This window comes from Penicillium lagena, assembly GCF_028827675.1.
Source record: "Penicillium lagena strain IBT 129212 chromosome Unknown utg000008l_segment0_segment0, whole genome shotgun sequence".
Taxonomy (NCBI): domain Eukaryota; kingdom Fungi; phylum Ascomycota; class Eurotiomycetes; order Eurotiales; family Aspergillaceae; genus Penicillium; species Penicillium lagena.
Genome location: NW_026623229.1, coordinates 2,783,187 through 2,806,084, shown reverse-complemented (window position 1 = coordinate 2,806,084; position 22,898 = coordinate 2,783,187). Strand labels below are relative to the sequence as shown.

Sequence of the window (22,898 nt, the reverse complement as noted above, 5' to 3'; positions counted from 1 at the left end):
AGCTGGCCACGGCTTATCTCGTGGCTTGGCTTGCTTAGGTCTCCACGCGTGGCGCGACAGGGGGCAAGGGTCGGAGCTCTTGCCCTTATGTACCGACGCCGCTGGGCCGAATTGGACTCGGGCTCGGCTTACATTGCCTGACTAGTCGGAGGTAACGCACCTGAATCCATGGGTTCTAAATTTGATTCCTTGGCACAGCAGAAGAGCCTGTCTGTCATTTCATATCAAAATAATCTCCACAAAATCTCTACCCCACAACCAATAGACCCATTCATTCCCAGTCTCCATCCAGGTGGAGCTCGCCTGCAGCGGTAGCCCGCAGCATTTCATCAATGGTCCATGGCTTATACACATGACCCGGTGGGATATTGCTGTTCTGAAACGGCTTTCCATCCTCCAGGTGCGTCCGTGCCGCCTCGTAGTTCTCGATGGCATAGCGCTCCGGGTTGTGTCTCCAGATCCACTCCGCCATCAACCCGATAGGCTTGGTAGGTGCCGTACTGGCCTTGGCATTGGCAGACAGGTGCCGCGTCTCCTGGTTGAGGATCCCCAACAACTGCAAACAAGATACCCGCTCAAATCTATGGGAAGAGTCAGTCGCTACAAGACACAAGTAAATATGTTCTCACCGTAGCTTGTTATGCGCGCGGGTTGCCCAACACAAATCGTTCTTCCCCGCTAGTCGCAGACAGGTCGCTAACGAGATGGCATCTTCCATGCCTTGGGTAGCGCCGTTCCCAGATGAGGGCAGAAACGAGTGTGCGGCGTCTCCAATCTGGACGATCCGCCCGGCGGGCGAGACCCAACAGGGCTGGGGCTCTCGCCACATCAGCTTAAAGTCATGGAGCCTTTCCTTGGGTGTCAATTGAATGAGTCTGTTCCCAACTTCCGGCCATCCGGGAATATTTGTGGCCTTTTGAAGCACAATCTCTGGGTCAACCAGGGTAGACCAAGACTCTGATTCCTCCCCATCATCCTAGAGGACCGGATTAGAGCTTGCAGATAGCAGAGGCAGGCGGGAACTACCGGATAGTTAATCGTCCATGACATCTCATCCTCACTTCTACCAAACATTGCACGTATTCCCTCCCTAAACGATGATGGTTAGAAATAACCATCTGGGGTACCGGCTATCACTCACCCCATCCACACTTCAACCACCGGCGTACCATCTTTTAATGGCTTGAATCGCTGGCGGACCATCGGGTCCGCATCAGCTAGTTCAACTGGAAACGCAGCTCGATAAATTGCAAAGCCTGTTGGGCGAGCGGGAACTATATGACCCATTATCGCACTACTTGACTTGCTGCCAATGCCATCGGCAGCAAAAACCACGTCGGCCTCAATCTTCTCTCCATTACCCAGTATCACACCTGCTTTACCTGCGATAGGTTCCTCATAGTATTCAACAACACGAGTGCCGTACTCCACGTAGATATTCTGCTTTTCCGCTTGGTCCGCCAGCATCTTGTGGAATCTCGGACGGCTATGTCTGTAGATCATGCGCGGGGCTTCGTCACCATCGGCTTGGGTCTCATCCTTTTTCTCGGCAGGATCAAAAAATGGCGCAGGACCTGAGATCTTGTCTCCAGTGATTTTGTGCCAGGAAACCCATGGATGCCATGCGATCCTCTCGTTCTCTTCGACCATGCCAGGCCAGTGTCGCAATGCCCGGATGGCAGTGGAACCGATTGTGAAACCATCGCCTGAAGAGGAGTATTGTTGAATTTTAGCAACCTAAAGCAATGCTTCTCCCTGGCTTGCGTACCGGATAAAATTCGCGTGGATGATTTCTCAATGATTCGAACTTCATGTCCCTGGCGCCAGCACTCTAGAGCAGCCATCAAACCAGCTACGCCAGCGCCTACAATTAGAATAGATATTCCTGATGGTTTATGTCTCTTGGGAATCCTGTTCCCTTCGTCGACGCCATGGTTGGGTGTCGGGGTTTGTTGGGTGTTGGACGAGGCCATAGTTCCAAGTCTATAGTCGTTGGAGGGTTGACTTTCAGTTAATTGATAAATAGCATGCGAATATTATGCTAGAAAATTTGAGATTGAATGGGAAAATATCTGCTGTGGATGAGTCGCATTTTATACTGTCGGCTCGGACGGAGGCGTCGGGCGCTCGCCCGTTTGTCTTTTCCACAGCTCGTAAGCGCGACATGCTAGTGGCCTCCTGAATGTGAAATTCAGACTAAATTATTTCTATTGAACAGACTCCAATCAATAAAGGCTTGGTTCAGTCGCCATCTACTACTGTGTAGTTGTCCAGACACGTCTATATGACTTGTCTGGACAACTTCATCTCATCAACGATCGCCTCCTCATCCCTGCTCTCTTCTTCTTTTCGGAAATTTCCTGTCTCATTCACTCTTCTGGTCCGGCCATCTGCACGGACTAACAGACCTACAACGGACGGATCGCTCTAGACGGACCAACACGCACCAACAGGGAGCAACGGAAGCGGGGAAGCGGAGTTCCGTGTCCGTTCCGCTCAGACACGGACACCGAATCCTCCTTTCGATCTTTTGCCAACAACTATCCACTACTGCACCTTTGAAATCAGTGCAACTCCCCTTTGTGATTTTTCAGCCACACTTTCTTTTCAAGGTCGGAATAGAGAGACCCGACATGGATGACATAGCGGCGTCCCGGACAAAGGCCTGTCGAACATGCGCAAAGGCCAAAGTGCGATGCGAGCCAGAAAAAAGCGGTATTTGTAAACGGTTGGACTTCTTGCATGAACATTGCAGATAAATATTTATCAACTACCAGATGCCGCCGATTGAACAAAGAATGCGCCCTTCAGGCAGCGAAGACACCTCGGCGCTGTGATCCAAGGACCAACTTGTGAGTTACGCCGAGGACAAAACACAGAAATATAAGTTCTGACAACTGCCCAGACAAGTAACCGCACTGGAAAAAAAGCTTGATCACATGGTGTCTATGTTATCAGCATCCCACCAGTCCAGTCCCCACGATGATCTGCCAAAGGAACCGCATTTAGTATCAGCAGACAAAACCATTGCTGTCCCAAGCTTCGAAGAAGGGGCGAAATTAATGGAAGTTTACTCGAATCAAATGGTTCCTTTTTTCCCTTTCGTTGTGATCCCAGCTGGCACCACCCCAGAAGTGCTATACCAAGAAAAGCCATTTCTTTACCGAGCCATTACAATGGTCGCTTGCAAGAATGGTACACGGCAAGGAGAAATTGCGAAGTCTGAGAGAAAACATTTAGCTGAGCATATTGTCATGGATGTGGAAAACAGTTTGGATCTTCTCCAAGGGCTTTTGGTCCATATCGCTTGGTTCGTCAAGTCATATGTCTCGTTAGCTATCTAAGGGCTGACTATTTGACTCCTTAGGCATCATGTTTATCTCCAAAGTATGGCGCAAATAGACATGCTGGTGCACTTGGCTCTGGGGCAGTTGACCAGCTTGGAATTGAACCAGCCCCAGAATTCACGACAACCCATGAATTTCCTGAGAGAACTTGGGGCTACCAATAACCAGACTTCTCGGACTTTAGAAGAGCGACGTACCTATCTAGGCTGCTTTTATCTGACTTCACTGTAGGTCTATGGTCATCATTATTTGAGACTTCTGGTTGACCCTTAACAAGGTTTTCGACCTGTATCCGCAGTATAGAGCCAGTCCGTTGGACCAAGTATACCGATGAGTGCTGCCGTGCTGTTGAAGAAGCCTTGGAGTATAGTAGTGACAATTCTCTTGTCCATCTGGTCCGACTGTTCCGTTTTGCAGATAAAATTAACAGCACAATTTTATCCAATGATCTTCCCGGCGGAAGCATATCGTTACCATTGGAATTGAGTATTCGATGGTTTCAGGAAGAGCTTCAAAGTCTGAAAGCCTCCTTTCCTTCAGAAACTCCACAGTCTGGTATGTTCATGCCGTTGTTTCCATCGAGAGATATTACTCTAATATACAGTCAGCCATTATTCAGCTCCACTATCATACTGTGGAAATTCTTCTTTACAGAATTTCAATCATCGGTGAACCATCCGACACCTATGGAGATCACTCTTTGACTCAGTTAGACCTTCTTCTCTCCTGCTTAAAGTCAACAAAGTCCTTTTTCAGCAGTTTCTACTCCCTTCCAGCAGGCCTGTTTCCCATATTTCCCTACACCATTTGGGCCCAATTTGGCCACGCCATCGTTGTTCTGTCTCGTCTTTCGCTCTACCGGAGCAATCATGGCGGCTGGGATCAAGAGTATGTGCGGAATACCATCGACTACTATGGCACTTGCGACGAGCTCGTTAGAAAACTCGAAGAAGCTCAACCACTGTATGAAAAGGACCAGGGGCAAAACCGACAAGGAATGTTTGAAGTCTTCAGCAAGGTCTATAGCCGTGTCAACCTGATGAAAGACTCTCATCGTCGAAGACAAGAAGCCGCGCAACCGTCCGCACTACCTCCGGATCCTGCGCTAGATCCTCAGTTCTTGCTTTCAATGTCTCTCGACGAAATATTTTCCTTTAGTCAGATTGGGGATTTCTTTTTCTAGGGCGTCAGAGATGGCCATTGATGGTGACATTTCTTTTCTTCATCGCTTAGTATCTATAGCCAGGGCATACTTCACCGTCTTGAGTTAATGATCGTCCACTTCCTTGCATTGGAATAACTTTGGCGTCTATATACCGGACCAGATGGGCGCGAAATATATGAGGAAACCCATCTCCAGTTAGTTGATATGGTCCCTCATTATCTCTACAGCTTCTTGCTAGCAAGTATAATCCCAGTGATACAGCTGATGTTGCCAGACCACCAGGCCACAGAGCGCAGGTAGCTTACTGGAGTGGACTCTATGTACGAGTACAGCAGGCTGTATATCACCCGCGACGCTGTGTACCAGACACCTATGGTGTTGATAGTCTCATTGTCCAGTCCGGCATAAAGGGAGACAAGAACTGCAATTGTCAGTGGACAAGTCGTTGACCCAAAAAGAAAGACATACTCGCTGCCACAAAAAACGGATATCCTTCTTGTGCGTTGGCATGTGCCGCCTCCTGACGCTTGAGCTTGTTGAGAGTTCGCCGGTCCAGCTTGCCAGCCTGTACAGCGGCCTCGCCGTATTTGGAAAGGTCATCGCGAGGCATCACATTGTGATCCAGCCCGTAGAAGAACTTCTGGGCACGGGTACTCGTCAGTACGTATGCAAGCGCCCAGTTGCCCAACAGAAGCGCCGAAGCGTGGTTCGGCGGTGCCTGGCCAGGGGCAGCGCTGAGGCCGAGGGTAGTCAAAATGTTCCTGAAAACGTCAGCAATTGTGGGTTATGAGCTGTTATTTGATAGCGCGTACGACATATTGTAATGAAGCGATCCGTCTCGAGAGAAATGTTGCGAGGGCATACCTCGGGCGGGTCGCTTTTTATGTACAATAGCAGATCGTCGCATGTGGAGGCCGAGGCCGAGGCAGGGGACATGATGAGATCATTGGGTGTCGATCTCTAGAGTTATATTTCATTATTATGCAGAAGGACAGTTCTTCCATCCCCACATTATTATTGTTATTATTCATCGTGGATCTCTGACATCGCAGAGCTTTTGGTCCTAACGATCTGGGTTTAGACGCAATCCTGATCAGTCTGCCAGGCCAGCCAGCAGGTCACGGAGGAACTCTGTTGCACGGTCTGCGCTTAGAGATGAGCCCAGCTCATGCTCATGATCTTCAATCTATAGAATCTGTACAAAATGCTCTGTGCGATTTCCAAAAATAGCTCTCGTTATATGCACTGTAACCCGCTGAAGTTAGGATCGTTCAACTGGATATAGATGAGGAGGGCGCGCATAAGCATCTGCCTGTAGTCTCAGCTATCGGGAGGTGGATTCTGCAGTGGATCAGCTGGATCACTCTGCAAAGGAGTATCAAAAGTTTGCAGAACAGACTTAGATCAGGACTGATATAAGACAATCAAATCTTGACCGAACATTTGAGGCAGTTGCCGGGATGAAACATCGGTCGGACGATGAACCAGTTGAGGAGAGGCAGAGCTGATAAATAGAGGATGGGTGATGTAGTCAAAGGCGTAGGAGGCTTTTCCCTATCTGCCCAACATGGGCTCTCCTGGAGAGAAGACAGCTGTTCTTTCGAAGAAGTAACTAAATTTAGCTAATTTGAAACAAAGGGTATCTCAATTCTAATTCACACCCAAATGGGCCGTCATCAAATCGATGGCAGGCTGTCAAATAGGTCATAGTCCCAGAGTTCCGGGCCGCCATAATCCAGGCTATCAAACCAGCCTCCCAAGTCCATCGGCTGCATTCTAGTTAGCAAGAAAATGCGAAACAATTGGAGGCGTCGTACCGTAAAGTTGTTCATGTCGGTTGATAGAAGAACTGTGGGGTCCAGTTCATTGGGCATGTCCGAGACTGGGTTTATCTGATTTTCAGGCATCGGTGTCTGTAGTAGACATTTAGCATCAATAAAAAGCGGCATCCGCAGCATACAACTCACCTTGTCCACCTGGCGTTCAGCAACTGCCTGAGCCTCAGGCCATGGAGTGCCATTCAGCATCGTACGGCATATCCGCACCACCTTCGTTGAAGTGGCTTCAATATCTGACAACGGATCCTCCCCCTTCACTCGGGATTTTACCGATGCCAAAACCAGACTCAGGAAGAAAAACGGCTTGCATCCCTTTCCGCCGGCCCCGATTCGACTGGCAAACGCGTCAACTGTGCGTTCCACAGCTTGCAGCATGACCGCTTGCTGCGATTGAATCATAAGCCCTAAAACCCCACTGGAATTTGCTCCTTCTAGTGACGAGGTCTGGTTGACCTCATCTGCCTGCAATGAGAGCTCCACACAGATAGTAATGGCCGCATGAAAAATTTCATCCCGAAACATTGAAGTGCCGAGTTGTGCAAGCCGCGGCGATCCATCAGTACCCACTGCTTCTGATGAAGAAAACGCCAATTGGGAGAGCATCTCCAGGGATCCTTCAAGGCATATCTTACGTGAGTATGAAAATTTTGGCAGTCTCAAAACGCTAAGTGAAAACGGCCGATGAAGAGCAAGTAGAGACTTGCGCATGATGAACAAGTAGAGGGACTGGGCGAATCGATGCCGTCCGATTTCACCAGGATAAATGCCCAAAGTATTGTCCTCAAAAATAGACGATGCATTTTGCACTAATCGCATGAGCTCTTCACCCAGTCGCAATGCCTCGTCGTAGGACAACTCAAATCGAAGGCTATTTATCGTCTTGACAATCCGATGTCGCAAGGGCAAGGACTTCGAGAGGAGGACTTGGTAGAGGTTCTGGGTACAGGCCGTCGAGTTAGACGGAGCTGGGTTGTTCTCCATATCTGGAGTCAATTTTTCATCCTCCCAGTTCGACGGTGGGGGGCAGTCACACTCATCCAAGTCGATAGATGGAGGGAACCCTCCGTCCAAGGCGAGTTTGAGATCCAATTCCACAATGGTGGCCCATAGTCGGCGTCGCATCTCACAGTGGAATGGCCTAATTTTGCGAAAGCGGGTTGGGTCTCGGTGCAAGCCCATAGTCATCGCAGAGCGGATCAGCCACCCCGACGAGGACCAGGCTACTTCGCTGTCGCTGGTCACTGCCAAACGGGCCATCAAGAGGAGACACTGGGTTTGAATCATTCGCAGGTTGATTTCAGGGCTGACAAATGCACTCGCAATATACGACTGTACCGCCATTATCCACTTCACAGCAGGCTTTTGGTAGGTCTCTTGATCTTCATGGCCCGATGGAACATAGAATGAACTGCCGGCAGCCAGCACAGCCAGTAGCTGAGCTACAAAAGTGGTGTCATTTGGCAGGGAGTTGTTCCAGTAGTCAGAATATTTCTTTAGAATTGTCAGCTCAGGGCGTTCCTCCTAAAGGGGAGTGTCGCTCTATTCAATGAAGTCGACAGGATCACCCCCGGAGCGTTTTTGGCACCACTCACCGCTACGAAAGTTGGTACGTGCAAGACTCGGAAGGTAGTCTCAAACGTCTCCAGATACAGTTGGACTAGCTGGTCCGCCACATTTCGCGGTGGAACCATCTCTTCCAGCTTAGAGGCTTGTTCACGAAAGGCACGCTGATGATCCTGAGTCTCTTGGGACCAAAGCCCCCTTTTGAACTGCTTCATGTCGGTATACTCTGAGCACTTGCCCTTAGTCTTCCGACCATGGTGCAAAAAGGTCCCAACATCTTGAAACTATTTCCAGTCAGTTTTGATGTTCGTTGACATTTCTCGGGCCTACTCACAAACGACATTGAGGTGGCATAATGGCTACGCCCACAATAGCGACTCTTGTCCTTTTTTCCACGAAAAGACGCATCCGGCAAGTATCGGACACGGTCATCAATTCCTACAGTCTCATTACTTTGAGCTGTCCCGAGCTCTGAGAAGACGTCACAGACCGACGTTTCGGGGGTCTGGAGCGCCGATGGCCTGCCCAATGCATTCTCCAAAATATGGAGACGGTGTCGCAGCTCACGCAACTCTTGCTGTTCATCCGGGCGACTGCGCTTCGTCACGCGATTGGAGCTTGATTTTGGCCCCAGTTTGGAGTCAAAAACGAACATGCCAGAGCCCGCAGTCTGGTCGTTCGAGCCTCGCGGAGGACGCATCTGCGATACAGGGGGCGACATGCGATGCTCGGAATCAGTCACAGGCCCTGGCTGTGAATCGACAAAGACACAGCCTTCTGCAGTCTTCGATCGAACACATTGCCCACAAGGCAGGGAACGATCACATTTTAGCTTGCGCCGCCTGCATTCCGTACAAGACAATGGGGGCGCCGCCTGCGCTGGGGGGGTCGCGCCTCTGTGTTGTCTTGCTGGTCGGTCATAATTGATGAAGGACAAATCAATATGATTGACAAAATTTCCGCACAAACAAGAAAGAAGAAACAGTTTCTTCTTATCTGATCGAGCTGGTCGTTAGAGCCATGTCAGCAAGTCGGAGGTGGGGCCGTTTTTGGCTTTAAAATCCGATTCGGAGTTACCAGATATGGCTAGCGCCTTTATTATTTCCAAGCTATATACATGAAAGACGTTTAGGCTCCAATATATCCCATGCAAGAAGCTAAATAACGAGCTAATTACTAGTTGATCTCATCACCGCCAGAAGGGCCTCATGACAGAGCGTACGTAGACCAGAAGATAGACCATCAGGTAATTCGAGACGGTGAATGTGAGGAAGATCCCGAAATACGGCCAGATCTTCGAGGAGTCCAGGCCAATCCCAGACAGATACTACATCGCTCGTTAGCTCTATAATCTTTTGATGGCGTGGAACATTTGTGACTTACATCGTCACCCCAGCTATATTCACAGTAGCCGCACTTTCCGCTGCTGTCTGGGTTGGACAAGTATCCAACTCCCTTCGAAGACAGCCAAGGCCCTGCATATTCACCACATGTCATGTTCTGCGGACTCTCGAAAATGGTTAATTCGCTTTGGTTGCAAATCACAGGAGTACCTCGCAGCACAGCAGTGAGAACACCTCCAATCCAATACGTGAACGGGGTGATGTAGTACATGGTAAACTTCCAGAATGCAGGCATCTGCGAATGAGGACGCAGAATGCCATTGAAGAGTTCACACATGATGATGAAGAAAGGCATGAGTGTCGCAGCAACAAGAGAGTCCGCACTAAAATAGTATATTTTCAGCTCAGGTCCCAGGAAACTTTTCGCGGCAATCTTACCTGAGTGCGGCAATCCACTGTCCCCAGGACGTAGCAAAAAGGAAGAACAGGAAGAACATCAAGAAGCTGTATCCGGCAGCAAACCCCAGGGGAAGTCCGACCATGAAGTAATAAAGCACATAAAACACCACGGCGCCAACAGTAGCATACGGAATCTCGGACACAATCTGGGCTGTACAGAACGCCACCCAGTCATACACTCCGCTGGGACCTTCTCTCGCCAACCAGATATCCCGATTTAGGATAAACCGCATGGAGATGGCATTTATGAATTCAGGAACCAGCATCAAGACTAGGAAGCACGAGAAAGCCTTGGACTGGAGGTCTGTCGCGCTGTTTCCGATCTGGAGGTATGTAAGACCGTTGATGAGAGCATGGAGAAAAGATGCATATAGTCGCGAATATGGGTACTCGGCCGTTCTCCAGAATTGGCGGCTTGTCCTCTGGGTCAAAAGTATGATTTGCTGGTGTAAAGGTGGTGACAAGGATGCTCCAAGGCTAGATTTCCCAGACTTGCCCTCGTGAGAGCGAATCTGAGCAATCTCTTTGTTGACGTCCTCGGCTTCTTGGGAGTTCTGCCATATAGTGGCCCAGTTGACGTGGCTTCGGTGGTCTTTCATACTACCGACAACTACCTCAATAAGATAATCGGCCGCATTGGTGACTTTTTCGGGGTTATCTCCGTGTTTTCTAAAATATTCAAAGATGGCGTGACCACATCTTCCCACCGGGCCAAAGTAATACGTCTTTCCGCCGGGGCTTAGCGCTAGGACACGATCAAACTAGCGTTTATTAGCTATCATTCACTCTCCGTGGGAAAAAAAATACATACCTCTTCAAATTGCTGCTGATTTGCCTGATGAATGGTGCACAGTACTGCCAGTCCTTGATCAGCCAGATGGCGGAGCAGGGCAACAATGCTGGTTGCTCCTTGGCTATCGAGACCACTTGTTGGCTCATCCAAGAACAAAAGCAGTTTAGGTCTGGCGCAGAGCTCCACTCCAATTGTAACCCGTTTCTTCTTTTCAATGTCCAACGATCCAATTACTGCATCCTGGAGCTCCACCAAGTCTAGGGTGTACAGAACTGTTTTCACATAGGCCAGCTTTTCTGCCTTAGGGACCTCTCGACTTTGCCGAAGTAGTGCAGAAAATTCAAAGGCTTCCCGGATGGTACTGCTTTCATCATGAATATCCATCTGCTGGCAATATCCAATTTGTCGGTTGAAAGAGTGATCGACGGGCTGGTCGTCCACGAACATCGAGCCCGACAAAGTCCCTGGACTCTTTCTTTGCGTGAGTGCTGTCAACACTGGGTCATAAATAATGTTAGTTAAACCGCTGGCACAGAGATATTTAGAACGTACATGTAGACTTGCCCGCCCCCGAAGCTCCGACAAGGGCCGTTAAAGTCCCTGGCTTGCAGAATCCACCCACTCCATGCAGCAATTGCCGACTTCCAACATGCAAGTCAAGGTCAGCCCATGTAAAGGTGGACTCCGTCGCCGCAATTGCCTGGTTAGGATTGCTTTCCGAACATGGGGCTGGCGGTGCCTTCGGATCGACCGAAACAGGAGTATTCTCTTCGTCGGGTTGAGTATTCGCATTGCGGTTGAGCAGTCTCTGGGAGCCTTTGTATTGAATCGGTCCAGCACCGTCCGATTCCCACTCAAGGGTCTCGCTCAACCAGCAGGTGAGTCCAACAAAAACAACAGTAAAGAGACAAAGGATGCCAAAATTGCGCCACACATGACTGTAATAAAAGCCAAACTGGGCCGCCAAATAGTCATCACCGTTTACTACCGTACTGCCGAGCTTGCTGCCAGCATAAGCGCAAGTTTGGTATGTGACATCGGTATAGTTTGGCCCAGATGGGACAATCTTAGCAGATTCGCAGGCGAACTTGGCATTATGGAACTCGACTGCCATAACGGACTCGTAGGTATACAGTGCCGGTGTGATATACTAGCCCGCAATGTCAGATTTTCTACATGAAAAGCCTTGTCAGGGGGACTTACTGCTAGCCACCCAACCCACGGGACATCCTGCATTAGCTGGTCCACCGACAAGACATATCCACCAAACACAATGCAAAACAACACAGAAACTCCACAGTAGCGCAAAGCAACCTCAAAATTGTTGAACAGCGCTGCAAAAACACGGAACTGCGCTGTGAGGCAAACCGTGCACGTATAGATGAAGAGGAAATCGATAAAGAATGAGCCGGCCTAATCGTGAGTTAGCATATCGAAGAAACAAGAATATCGGCTTGGATTACCTCTGGGCGTAGACCAGACAAAAAGTACAATACAATCAGGTACAAGAATGTAAGAACAGCAGCTACGACCAAGTCCGCAAGAACCCGAGCCAGACAGACCGCACTCGGTCGTACAAAAGTGAGCTTCTTCTGACGAGTCTGGATCTCTTTACCTTGCATTGCGTCTTCCAACTCGGACATTTGCAACCAAGCAAGCAGGATTGAGGAGTAAAATAACACCCCCCCGCGCGAGTAGATGCCCTCTGTTGTCTGGGGCTGATTGTAAAACATAGACCCCACCAGCAGCCCGTAAACCACACAAGAGATCAACTTGATGTACAAGGGGCTCATGTGGCCTTTCATCTGCCACATTTGCCGTTTGGCACACAGCACAATCTGCCGGAAGAGGGAGATGGTGTATGGTGATTTGGATGACACGAAACGGGATTTGTCGCTCTGAATGGTTTTCTTGAACTCGTCCACACTGCCAGACTCCGAGTCAGTCTGACAGACCGAACTCGCCTTCAGTCGCCTATTCTCGTAGCTCTTGACCTCTTCGCCGATCTTCTTAAACGCAGTACTTTGTCGAAATGCATTCTCGAGTTCAATTGGCCCCTTGGGTGCATGGTCTTCCCAACCTGGACGAAACCTGCGCCGCTCGGGAACAGGGATGCTGGTTAGAAAATCAGATGTTGTCTGCATGTCGGCACATTCATAGCCCAAATCCTCGAAGTACTTCTTGGCTTCGTTGGCCGGGCCTTGGAAGAGCATTCGCCCTTCTTCAATCAAGATCACCTTGTCCATCAACTCATATATAGCATCAGATGCTTGGTATAGTGTAAGAAGAGTCGATTTTCGGGAGGTGTCTGTCATGATCCGCAGAGAGCGCGCATAATCCAGAGCAGAAGATGCATCCAGTCCCCTGGTGGAATTATCCCAGCATATCACGGAAGAGTCGGTAGCCAAAGACTCGATGATAGAAATGCGTTTCCGCTCACCACCCGAAACGCCTCGTATATACTCATTGCCCACCAGCGTATTCATGGTGTGTGACATGCCGAAGACTCGGCTGTAGATCTCAAGATATCGCGGGATGCGTTCACGGTATCGTTTCGGGGTTTTGCTCTGTAACGCAAACTCTAGGGTCTGGCGCACATTGAGTGTAGGAAAATGGACGTCGTCCTCGGGCACATAAGCCACGGCTCCCCGATAGTGCTTCTGGACCTCCTCTAGACTCAGACCAGAGTAATCAATTGAACCAGTCACCCCAAGAAAAGATGAGTGATGTCCCGCAACTGTGCGAAGAAAGGTTGAACATCCCGCACCAGGGCGACCGAGCACGCTAGAGATCTTTTAGTCTTGTAGTTCACACCATCAAACCGGTCAAACTCACAGCATGATCTCTCCGCTCTGAACTACTCCGGAGAAGTCTCGAATGAGAGGACGTCCATGTTGGGGCTTCTTGCTTGAGACCCACGGTTGGATTGTCCATTCATAGACATCACGCATAGTCAGTGTCCGCCACAGTGCGGTAGCAAGAGTCTTGACATCGGTGTGGCTGTTTCCCTCTCCCCAGGTTGAAAGTGACTGGAAGCACACGCCCCGATTCGATCGTTTCTTACCACCCTGGAACTGTTCCTCGAGGAATTTATCAAACGACGAGTGCGGTTCTGGATACTGTGGAAGGTCCTTCTCCGTCAAGCATCGATGGATATCGGCGATGGCATCCTCGTCCTCATGAGATGCTTGCACGCGAGGAGGGCCATTTTTCTCTGGGTTGGCTTCCGAGGCGGAAGCAAAGACCGAACTATGAGGGTAGGGGTAAAGAGGAGCAGGCATGCTGCACGGTTCTTAATGCTAACGGTTATCGGTGTATAGAGAATCCTGCATCTTTGTGATCAAGGGGTGTAAAAAAGAGCAAATGGGGCTTTCTTTTTATTATGTACTGAACCACCACGGCCGGGAAAGGAAGCCAAGTACCAAGCTAGTGGAGTCCTTTGTGAATCATAGCATGACAGGAATAGAAAAGAAACCGCGGCCGAGGCCCATTCACCGTTTCTATCTGATCACCTTGGGTCTAAGTGGTTCGAGAAGCGATCTGGTTGGTCTACCCCGAAAATTTGGTGAATCAGACCTCCTCATAATGCCCGACTCGGGCAGGCCACCAGAGAGTAGCATAGCGGACTCCGCGGGTGCCGGTAAAATCATCGACAAAAAAGGGAAGCCAAGACGAGAGCTCCACCGAGTGGTGGCGGATGGTTCGATCTGACAAAGATTGGGCCTATCCTGACAGCCAGCGAAATCCACTTGGGATAATTATTGTCCGGTCAAACTCGATCAAGGCAAAGTTACGCGGTGCAGATAATACACGCTCTAGTCATATTATCATTATCGATCTATATGAGTTTCAGTTACAAATAGCATTAATCACGGTCGATGGCTGCCTACTATACTCAACTACATATTTAACTATCCATCGTCATCATCGTCATTATAATTCTCTAGTAGTGCAACTGACTGTGAATACACCAATTCATAGCAATCACAAATAATTGAGCCAGACCACATTAGATTCAGTATTAGTCGACACATGGGACTGATGTTCGTTAGTAATATGTCCATATTCAGTAACTGTTCTGTCCACCGCCAAGTACCAACGACCTCCCACCCACTTCAACCCTCCCTCACCAAGACGATGCGCTACAATGCCCTGATCCGCACGCACCACATAACCTCACGCAAGAAAGTCGCTGCGCTCAAACGCGCCGCTGACGCTCACAAATGCTCCGTGCTCCTTCGCTACGGCGGCTGTCCCGGCATCATGTACGTCGAGGGAGACGGACGCGACGGAGTGAATGCCTGGCTGAGCGAAGTGCGCAAGCTGAAATATAAAGACTTTCAGCTGGTGGCGAGGCCGGAGTTGCTCGTACTTGAGAACGACTTCAAGGGAAGCAGCAATGCCAGCAGCGGCTCAGATGACCTCGCACTGGGGGTGTCGGAGGTTGATAGCGTCAAGGAGTTTGGGAATCGAATGGCTGAGCGTGGAGTCTGGAAGTGGTGGCGGAGCGGGATGGGATACACTTAGGACTGCGATAGCCGATGTTCTAATATTATTCTACTATCACAGGTACGCCAATTCACAACCATCAGGCCGTTCAAGGTTGTCTAATGCTATACATATACAGGTCAAAAATCCGCCAGCAGATCATTTCCAAGCCTCACGCCGAAACACCAAATACACAAGCCACCTAGAACTACAGTCCCCGTCGGATCAATTATGGGCAGGGAAGCTCAGGAGCTGGCATATGTCCTGGAAGCCAGTATTAGCACCAATCCCACCTCAAAATGGAGCCACTCTCACCTTGCGTCGTTTCCGGAAATCATCGTACAGGTTCTTCCACGCAGCACGGTTTTCGCAACCGCTCTCCTGCGGTGATCCGGAGAAAAACTTACAGCGGGGCTGGAAATCGGCCAATTCATCCATCGTCCACATCGCCCACGGCTTCCAGTCATTAGAGAAATGGACGAATGCTGCCTCAGTTGAAGCCTGTTCGGGGTCCCACTCCTCGCGGTCATTGCCCAGGTAGTGCTTGTGGTCCTTGGCGCGGAACTCGTTCGTGACTAGGCCGTACTGCCGGTGAGGAAGTATCAAAGCCGAGTCCGCATAGCGAGTGTTCAACAACTCCATATCGTAACGGTTCGAGTTCGTGTTCAGCGTGAGCTGGCCATGCGCAGCGGCCAGGGCCGCATCCTTCAGAGCATAATATTCGGTAAACGAAGGTTCGAGGACGATTAGCAGCGAGGACAGCTGCCGTTCGGGCAGGAGCCAGTATGCTCGGGGCATCGCGACCGGGGCAGATGGCAAGAAAAACAACTCGTCCAGGTTTTGCAGGAGGGTCACGTCAGAATCGAGTTGGATGATGCGATCGTATGCGGTCTCGGCGAAAGCGAAGAATTTCGAGATGCTCTTATCCCATGACTCCTGGGATCCTAATCAAGATCCGTCAGCTTTGGGTTTTGTTAAACGCAATTTAACAACACACCTTCCTGGTCGGGCTTCTTGATCCCTTCCATCGGAACCGGTACCACCCGCACGTTGTACTTCTCCTTGGCCAGCATCAACAACTGACTCGTCCGGTCCTCATCATCCGACACCACCAGATCCCAATCCTCCGGGTAAAACAGCACACGGTCTGCTCGACTGCCATATCTATGCAGGGCCTCGAACACCATGAGGGCGTTGCAGAGATAGGTCGAGGAGGTGGCATACTGGGTGTAAGCAAATCGCGACCAGTCGACCTTGTTATAATTGATGTGCGGAATGGTCTGCGGGGGTGGTTGTGCTCCTTCATGCCGGCTCCAGAGAAAGAAAAGGACAAGGACGGCGAAGAGGATCCAGGTTCGGATATGGCGTAGTTGGCGTTTGACCACGGCCAGACATGATTCATCGGGAATATCAAAAAAATCTTGCTCGGACGCGGCTGAGTCCCGGCGTTTGGCCTGGACTCTGGGGCTGTTGGTCACCATTATCGGTGGTGTCGAGAGAGAAACCATAATGGGATAAGACGCGACCGACCGTGAATGAAGAAGGCTTAGTCATCTCTAGAGCTAGTTAACTACATTGACCTAACCTTAGTTCACTAATAGCTAACTAAGAACACTTGAAGATCAATCTGAAATTCTGATCGATTTAACAACTATGTATTTACTTGTACTCCTTATATACTCCGGACCAGCTCACTAAAACATCTCGACGGTGGGCTGCGGTTCTCCGCCGTGCGGGAGCAATCGAGCATCGCCCGACGAGGTCGAGTGGTTATCATCCATATGCACGATAATATCCGTCTTGACCGTCACTTGGCCATCGTTGGCCGGCTGTGGTGCGTTGTGTGCCTTGGACACGCGACTCTCACACCGTTTGTTTAAGCCCCACGGGTACGGTGTCTGCTCTTCATCTTGCTCCCAGTGCGCGCCCATCGATGAATCTAGCGGGTCCTTGCCCCGGTATTTCAACTCGGTATCATCAGTGTTATTTTCCTTGGTCGCAGACCGAGATCGGGACCAGTAGCCATGAGGTCGGCCTGTGCGGCGCTGATCGACGATTGTTCGAAGGAAGATTCGCGCCACGGGGGCGCACGACGCCAGCAGGATACTATAATTCTCAATTCTGCAAGCATGGGGGTTAGTCACTAATCCAACATAGAGAGAAAAGGGAGATTCACTTGACCCAGAGCACAAAGGACACGATGTTATAAGTGAAGTCGAGTCGATCACCGAGAGACTTGAGTTTCTACACTATTGTTAACTCTGCACATCCAATATTTACAGATCACTCACATAGGTCTTGACAATCGAGGCGGCCCCCGACAGTATCAGAGGCCCGCTGAGAGTGATGGTCTGCCAGATGCGGCGGGATCGGACGGTGTTATTGATCTTGCGGAACTGATACCAGAAAGACACATTGGGTTCCCGGTGCAGAGTCCGCAGGAAGAACTGCCAGAGTTCCACGGCAGCCAGCACGCCGAGGTAGAAATCAATAAAGGAGTTGAATCCTCCTTGCACAAAGCCAACGGTTGTCTGGACGGTGGGAGATTGGCACTTCACCGAGCCGTCGGCCGGCAGTGCGGTCCACATATAGTGGAAATATTGCACCCGATTAGTCGGGCGATACGGGTTCGGCCCACACTGGACGATGATCTGGACAATGGTGATCATGTTGACCACAATCTGCACGATGGCGCAGACAATGATGGACACGCGGAGCCTCCTGTCACTGGCCGCGAAGCAAGTCGATAAAAACCACATCATGCCCGTCCGGGAGATCATGGCCGATGCCACCGCTGCCGAGCTTTGGTCAGTGCCGGACTAGATCGAGACAACCCACAGACATACCGATCGGTTGGGACATAAAGTCCCATTTCATCGCGTGTGTTCTCTGTTCCTCGTTGAGGTAGAAATAATGGCGTCCTAGACCCCAAGATGCTGACGTTTGGATCATGCTCATATGAGTGACGTCGCAGCCATAGGCGATGAGAAAGAGGACATCTTCGTATCCCCAGACCCTCTCTGGCGCGCTGACCTGTGGCATCATCCAACGAATCCAGATCTTGACGGCATAGCGGAACAGCAGCGCGACGCCGACAATGGCCGTGAGAACCTATGGCTCATGTCAATTCCGCAACTCATTGATTTTCAGGCTCATCTTACCCAGCAGGCAGCAAATGTGCCCGTCCCTATCCCGACGTTAGTCCTGTATCCTGTCAGGGCGCTGCACCACAGGGAACCCACCAATATCAATATCGCCTTCATTTGGCCGCGGAATGCTGCTGCTCATTGTGTGGGAGTTATGCAAGGGCCGAGAAGAAAGCAATGATACAAAGGTGAGAGAGTGTGGGCGATGGCCGATGCAGTGCGAAGAGGCAATTCAAATAGTCGCATGAAGAAGAGAGGTTCGGATCGTCCGAAAACTGAGTTAAAGGACGATAAACTCTGGATGCACACTTTACAGGTCATATCCCGGCGAGCCAAAGAGGTGATGGGCCCGAGAGCTGACGGGTCGCAAGGGATACCAGGCAAACCCAGCGATGATTTTCGAGCCATCATTCGAGGACCTGGAATGGGTGAACCGTGGGCCATAGCCATCCCTGTCGGGGAAGATACTCATCGCGTTCGAGAATAATACCTACCCATCCATTGCTACCATGATCTGTATGTACATAAGACATAAGAGGGTCCATGTGGCACCACGCCGGCCATGCGATACGTAACCCAGTCGGGTATGCAATGAAAGCACCCGAGTGCTCGTCACCAAAAAGCAAAGAATGTGTACAAACGATGGTTCCCCCGGATGTAGAATGCGATCAGGGTGATTACGCCGGATGCGTCAACCGGACTCGGAATCGCTGGAACTGACTGGGGTTGTCGACCCTGTCATGGAGTGGATCCGGCTCAGCTCCCGCAGAGGTAAGGGGTGTCGTCTATGCAATCCATTCCACTAGCCGGCCACTAGAGGGTGATCCATGGGCGGATCACCTGAAGATCTCTCAGATCCAACAGAGTAATTAATTACCTGTTCTAGCGCCAATTCTCGGGAGTCTCTCATCTTTTCCGTGAAAATAAAAAAAATAAAAAATAAAATAAAAAGGCTAAAACTGTCTCGAATTCTGATTTATTGTAGTCCTTTGTCTCGGTCGGCACGCCGCATCTCCACTAGTGATTCTCCGGCCTTCGCATACGCCTCAAAGGTGACCTCGAGTCCCGCCACGCTGGCCAACTGGCGCCATTCGGCGGCGCTGCGCTCACGCCCCCCATACAGGGCAATCATGTTGGCATGCAGGGACGTGTAGGTCATGTTCTTGGCGTACTCATGTATCAGCAGCCGTGATTCCGGTCCCATGGCACGCGAGATCTTCTGCAGCAGGGCTGCAGCATCCAGGTCCGGCAGATTATGGACAATATGCTGAAGAGAGTAGACCCGCGCACCTTTGATAGGCTGCTCGCCCGGTTCCTTGTAGTTCCACTCCATCAGACGCACTCCCGGCACATTGTCGATTTCGGCGTTGAACTCCTGCACCACCAGACTTTCCGATCTCAGGTGGGGATACGCCGCCTGGACCTCGAGTAACAATTCCCCCCGCCCACCCCCGATGTCGACCATGGCCACTGCGTCGGGGTCCCCGGCCAGAGCGGCGTCTAGATCATACCCGAACGACTTGACGCGCTGGGGCATGGTACCAAACTTGAGGAACTTACCCACCATGAATTCGTTGAAGCTGTCCATGCGGCCGATCTTCTCCATGATCGAGTATGTATGTTCCTGGGCCAAATCATCTTTGCCCATCAGCCGGTAGGCGTATTGCAGGGGACCATCGGCATCGGCAAAGGGATACTCGAAGTTAGTATCTTCGAGCTTCTTCATCAGGAATGCCCCAGCCATCAACCCCTCAGTCGTGCTAGGGGTTGCCGTCAGCACTTCTCCTTTTTTACGGTCAGGCTCACTCACAAATGCAAGGCCCCATGCTCCGCAGAAGGCATATTATCCATGTGTTTTGTGATGGCGTTAGCAGCAAAACAATCCTCATCCACCCGATCCACCAGGCCCAGCCCAGCCATGATGTAGAGCGTATCGGCTATAGAACGAGTGAATATACACCTAACATGCAAACAGAAGCCCACCTACCGGCTAACCTGGTACCTATGCGTCCGGTCAGTCTGTGCCCAGACTCCAGAGGGACCAGTCAACCTACCGAGCTGAGCCTCGTTTTTGGATCGGGCCTGGTTGCAGGCCGCGGCCACTTCGTCTGCGGTCGCGGGGCTGTGATGCACCAGCTCGCGGAACATGTTAAAATGCACCGCGACTGGTACGAAACCCAGTGATGCTGGCTGTGTCTTCTCTCAATCACCTGTTCATGCTGGTCTGAAACAAAAAAGAGACTAACCACGGTGACAGTCGCCGCCAGGGCTGCGCCCGGGGGAACGACCGGGCTGGACTCTCTGGAGAGACCCAGCCGCTGGGCCAATCGCTGAAGGAAAGCCATGGCACAGGGAATCAGTCCAAAAAAAAAAGAGGAGAGACGGCTTGGTGTAAGTTAATGAATCTACACAGCGCCCAGAGAGGGGGTTCTTTAAGTCATAGATTCCTGGCGAGCAATGCCAAATTCCTGGGCATGTAGAAATAGAGCATACACATCTGATGCACTAGTGCCGCGGGCTATCGCAGGCCCTAGCTGTTCGGGGCTAAACGCCGAGTCAACTACCATGGATTGGGCCATCACATCGCCCGGTGGGGCCCCGGGGAGAGGATCTGAGATGGGATGAGTTCGTTTCCAGTGGAACACTTAACCCTAAAAAGGGGGGTGATACATCACCCGAGAACACGAACCCCGTTCCAGAACCATTCTCTCTGTCCTTTTTTCGCTTTTGCACGACCCAAGCCACGCGAGAGAATTTTCCTGCCATGTGTTTGACGGTCTTCGTGCATAAAACCCCTGGTCCGACCTGTTTCCAACACAGTTGGACATCGCTCTTTCTTTCCTTATTTCTTGTGTCACAGCTTGTACAGCATGGAGAAGTCCTCACCGATGGGTAATCTGGAGATGGGCGAAACGGCCAGCCAGTCTCGCTCGGTCGAGTCGCAGTTCAAGTCCTCCGAGTCCAATGACCCCCAGAACCCCAAGAACTGGAGCAATGCGCGCAAGACTCTACTCTTTATGTCGCTCATGTCCAGCTCGCTGTTGGCGGACGGGTATGTCTTGTCTCTCCTTCCAACTAGTGTCAAGATACTCATGTCGGCAGCGCAATGGTCTGGGGTTCTACCCTGATCTCCCAGCAGGCCATGGATTGGAATATCTCCATCACGCATTCGGCAACGAGTATGAACTATGGTATTCTGTTGCAGGGTTTCGGTGGAATCTTTGTTGTTCCGCTCATCGAAGCCTATGGTCGGTTAGTACAGACCTGCCGTTATTGAACACAATATACTGATTGTCATTCCAGCCTGCCTATGTGGTTGTGGCCACAGGTGCTGACGATGTTCATGGTCCTGGGCGCCACTCTCTCTACGAACTACTCAACTTTCACGGTCTTTCGCTCTCTTCAGGGTCTGTTCGGTACTGTGCCGCAGGTGATCGGTCTCCCTATCATTCATGACATGTACAGTCCAGCTGGTGGGTTTCTTTCTCTATCTACCCTGAGAATTCGGTGCTAACTGTCTTGGCGTATAGAATGGCCGCGTATGATCAACATCTGGTATGACTTGGGTGCTGTACCGAGTATAGGATGGCTGCTAACAGGAGAACCAGGGGCACTACATTCCTGGTCGGTCCGTTCCTTGGGCCTGCCATCGCCGGATATATCGGGGCTGGCACGGACTGGCGCATTTCCTTTGGTGTCTTGACGGCCATCTATGGTGCATCGACGATTGCTGTCCTCCTGTTCGGCCGTGAGACGTATTATACGCCACACCGACCAGGACCGACTCCTTCGCGAGTTGCGCTGTGCTTTGGTATTGGCAACACTCAGCTCCCGAAGAGGGCGACTCTGTGGCACTGGTGCCGCATGGTCGTGATCTATGTCTTCAAGTTCCCGCTGCTCATGACAGGTAAGCCACAATCTACTATGATAAGGCATCATGGAGGCTCATCTATGTGCAGGGCTCGCGATTCTGGTCACATTTACTTGGCCAATCGGTATCACGACCACCATCGACACCTTCCTGCACAGCCCCCCTTACCTCTTCGACACTATCCAGGCATCGTCCATGCGCTTTGCCGGTGTTATCGGTGCCCTGTGTGGTATGTCCTTTTGATTTGTGGGTCATGTCTCTCGCTAACAGTCTCAGGCTGGGTCTTTGGATTCTTCTTCAACAAGTGGATCTACAACCACCACCGCACACACTGGAGGACCGAATACCGGCTCCACGGGGTTTGGATCCCCATTGGCAGCATGGCAGCGGGTCTGCTCACGTACGGTCTGACCATGAATTTCCACAAGCACTGGATCGGGATCGCCTTTGGTTGGATCATGGTGAATATCGGCATGGTGGCTTCTATTGTGTAAGTCTAGCTCGACCATGCTGGGACTCTGTTTCCTTCTGACATTGGTGATTAGGGCCATCTCGGCGTATGCGCTGGAGAAATACCCGGGCCAGGCGACCTGCGTGTCGGCCATACTGAATATGTGGCGCACCTGTGGCGGGTTCGCAGTCGGATACTTCCAGCCAGCCTGGATTGCACGCAATGGCCTGGGACTCGTGTTTGGCATCCAGGCCATAGTGGTCTGTGTGGCGATTGTCTTGACTATTACGCCGGTGCTGCTGTGGAGGCGATCGCGGCAGCCGAGTGGGAGTGTGTGAGGGCTGGACACCCACCGACATGATGGATGAACAAAGTGATGCGGGGCGGGACTCTACATACACCTAACGCGTCTTGACAATATATACTACTCTCTG

At 51.0% G+C, this 22,898-nt stretch overlaps 9 protein-coding genes across 9 annotated transcripts; 3 read left to right on the top strand and 6 right to left on the bottom strand.

The window, feature by feature from the left end:
- Window positions 1–271: 271 nt before the first annotated feature.
- On the bottom strand, window positions 272–1,973 carry N7510_011746 (uncharacterized protein; the record flags this gene model as incomplete). Its single annotated transcript, XM_056983670.1, has 5 exons — window positions 272–581; window positions 630–976; window positions 1,027–1,090; window positions 1,142–1,706; window positions 1,769–1,973. The coding sequence occupies 5 exons, from the start codon at window positions 1,971–1,973 to the stop codon at window positions 272–274; spliced, it is 1,491 nt and encodes a 496-aa protein (XP_056829164.1).
- Window positions 1,974–3,176: 1,203 nt separating this feature from the next.
- Window positions 3,177–4,530, top strand: N7510_011745 (fungal specific transcription factor domain-containing protein; the record flags this gene model as incomplete). The annotated part of the gene is made up of 4 exons (XM_056983669.1): window positions 3,177–3,310; window positions 3,368–3,574; window positions 3,625–3,902; window positions 3,956–4,530. The coding sequence occupies 4 exons, from the start codon at window positions 3,177–3,179 to the stop codon at window positions 4,528–4,530; spliced, it is 1,194 nt and encodes a 397-aa protein (XP_056829163.1).
- A 203-nt stretch (window positions 4,531–4,733) lies between these two features.
- Window positions 4,734–5,329, bottom strand: N7510_011744 (MAPEG family protein; the record flags this gene model as incomplete). The annotated part of the gene is made up of 3 exons (XM_056983668.1): window positions 4,734–4,933; window positions 4,981–5,273; window positions 5,325–5,329. 3 exons carry the CDS (start codon window positions 5,327–5,329, stop codon window positions 4,734–4,736), a joined length of 498 nt encoding a protein of 165 aa, XP_056829162.1.
- An 859-nt stretch (window positions 5,330–6,188) lies between these two features.
- Window positions 6,189–13,789, bottom strand: N7510_011743 (putative ABC multidrug transporter; the record flags this gene model as incomplete). Its single annotated transcript, XM_056983667.1, has 13 exons — window positions 6,189–6,281; window positions 6,330–6,425; window positions 6,480–7,871; window positions 7,943–8,197; window positions 8,248–8,664; window positions 9,136–9,240; window positions 9,297–9,639; window positions 9,695–10,476; window positions 10,527–11,005; window positions 11,061–11,658; window positions 11,712–11,921; window positions 11,972–13,292; window positions 13,344–13,789. 13 exons carry the CDS (start codon window positions 13,787–13,789, stop codon window positions 6,189–6,191), a joined length of 6,537 nt encoding a protein of 2,178 aa, XP_056829161.1.
- An 856-nt stretch (window positions 13,790–14,645) lies between these two features.
- N7510_011742 (uncharacterized protein) lies at window positions 14,646–15,035 on the top strand (the record flags this gene model as incomplete). The annotated part of the gene is made up of 1 exon (XM_056983666.1): window positions 14,646–15,035. The coding sequence occupies one exon, from the start codon at window positions 14,646–14,648 to the stop codon at window positions 15,033–15,035; it is 390 nt and encodes a 129-aa protein (XP_056829160.1).
- A 186-nt stretch (window positions 15,036–15,221) lies between these two features.
- Window positions 15,222–16,477, bottom strand: N7510_011741 (uncharacterized protein; the record flags this gene model as incomplete). Its single annotated transcript, XM_056983665.1, has 3 exons — window positions 15,222–15,260; window positions 15,312–15,940; window positions 15,994–16,477. 3 exons carry the CDS (start codon window positions 16,475–16,477, stop codon window positions 15,222–15,224), a joined length of 1,152 nt encoding a protein of 383 aa, XP_056829159.1.
- A 213-nt stretch (window positions 16,478–16,690) lies between these two features.
- On the bottom strand, window positions 16,691–18,284 carry N7510_011740 (uncharacterized protein; the record flags this gene model as incomplete). Its single annotated transcript, XM_056983664.1, has 6 exons — window positions 16,691–17,117; window positions 17,173–17,240; window positions 17,288–17,790; window positions 17,843–18,107; window positions 18,158–18,183; window positions 18,239–18,284. The coding sequence occupies 6 exons, from the start codon at window positions 18,282–18,284 to the stop codon at window positions 16,691–16,693; spliced, it is 1,335 nt and encodes a 444-aa protein (XP_056829158.1).
- Window positions 18,285–19,118: 834 nt separating this feature from the next.
- Window positions 19,119–20,487, bottom strand: N7510_011739 (putative O-methyltransferase; the record flags this gene model as incomplete). The annotated part of the gene is made up of 5 exons (XM_056983663.1): window positions 19,119–19,902; window positions 19,953–20,079; window positions 20,130–20,144; window positions 20,197–20,264; window positions 20,303–20,487. 5 exons carry the CDS (start codon window positions 20,485–20,487, stop codon window positions 19,119–19,121), a joined length of 1,179 nt encoding a protein of 392 aa, XP_056829157.1.
- A 525-nt stretch (window positions 20,488–21,012) lies between these two features.
- N7510_011738 (putative MFS transporter) lies at window positions 21,013–22,793 on the top strand (the record flags this gene model as incomplete). The annotated part of the gene is made up of 8 exons (XM_056983662.1): window positions 21,013–21,194; window positions 21,245–21,394; window positions 21,446–21,615; window positions 21,673–21,697; window positions 21,751–22,049; window positions 22,102–22,242; window positions 22,290–22,503; window positions 22,559–22,793. Coding segments are annotated over 8 exons (1,416 nt in total), but the record flags the coding sequence as incomplete, so codon positions are not given.
- Between the last annotated feature and the right edge of the window lie 105 nt (window positions 22,794–22,898).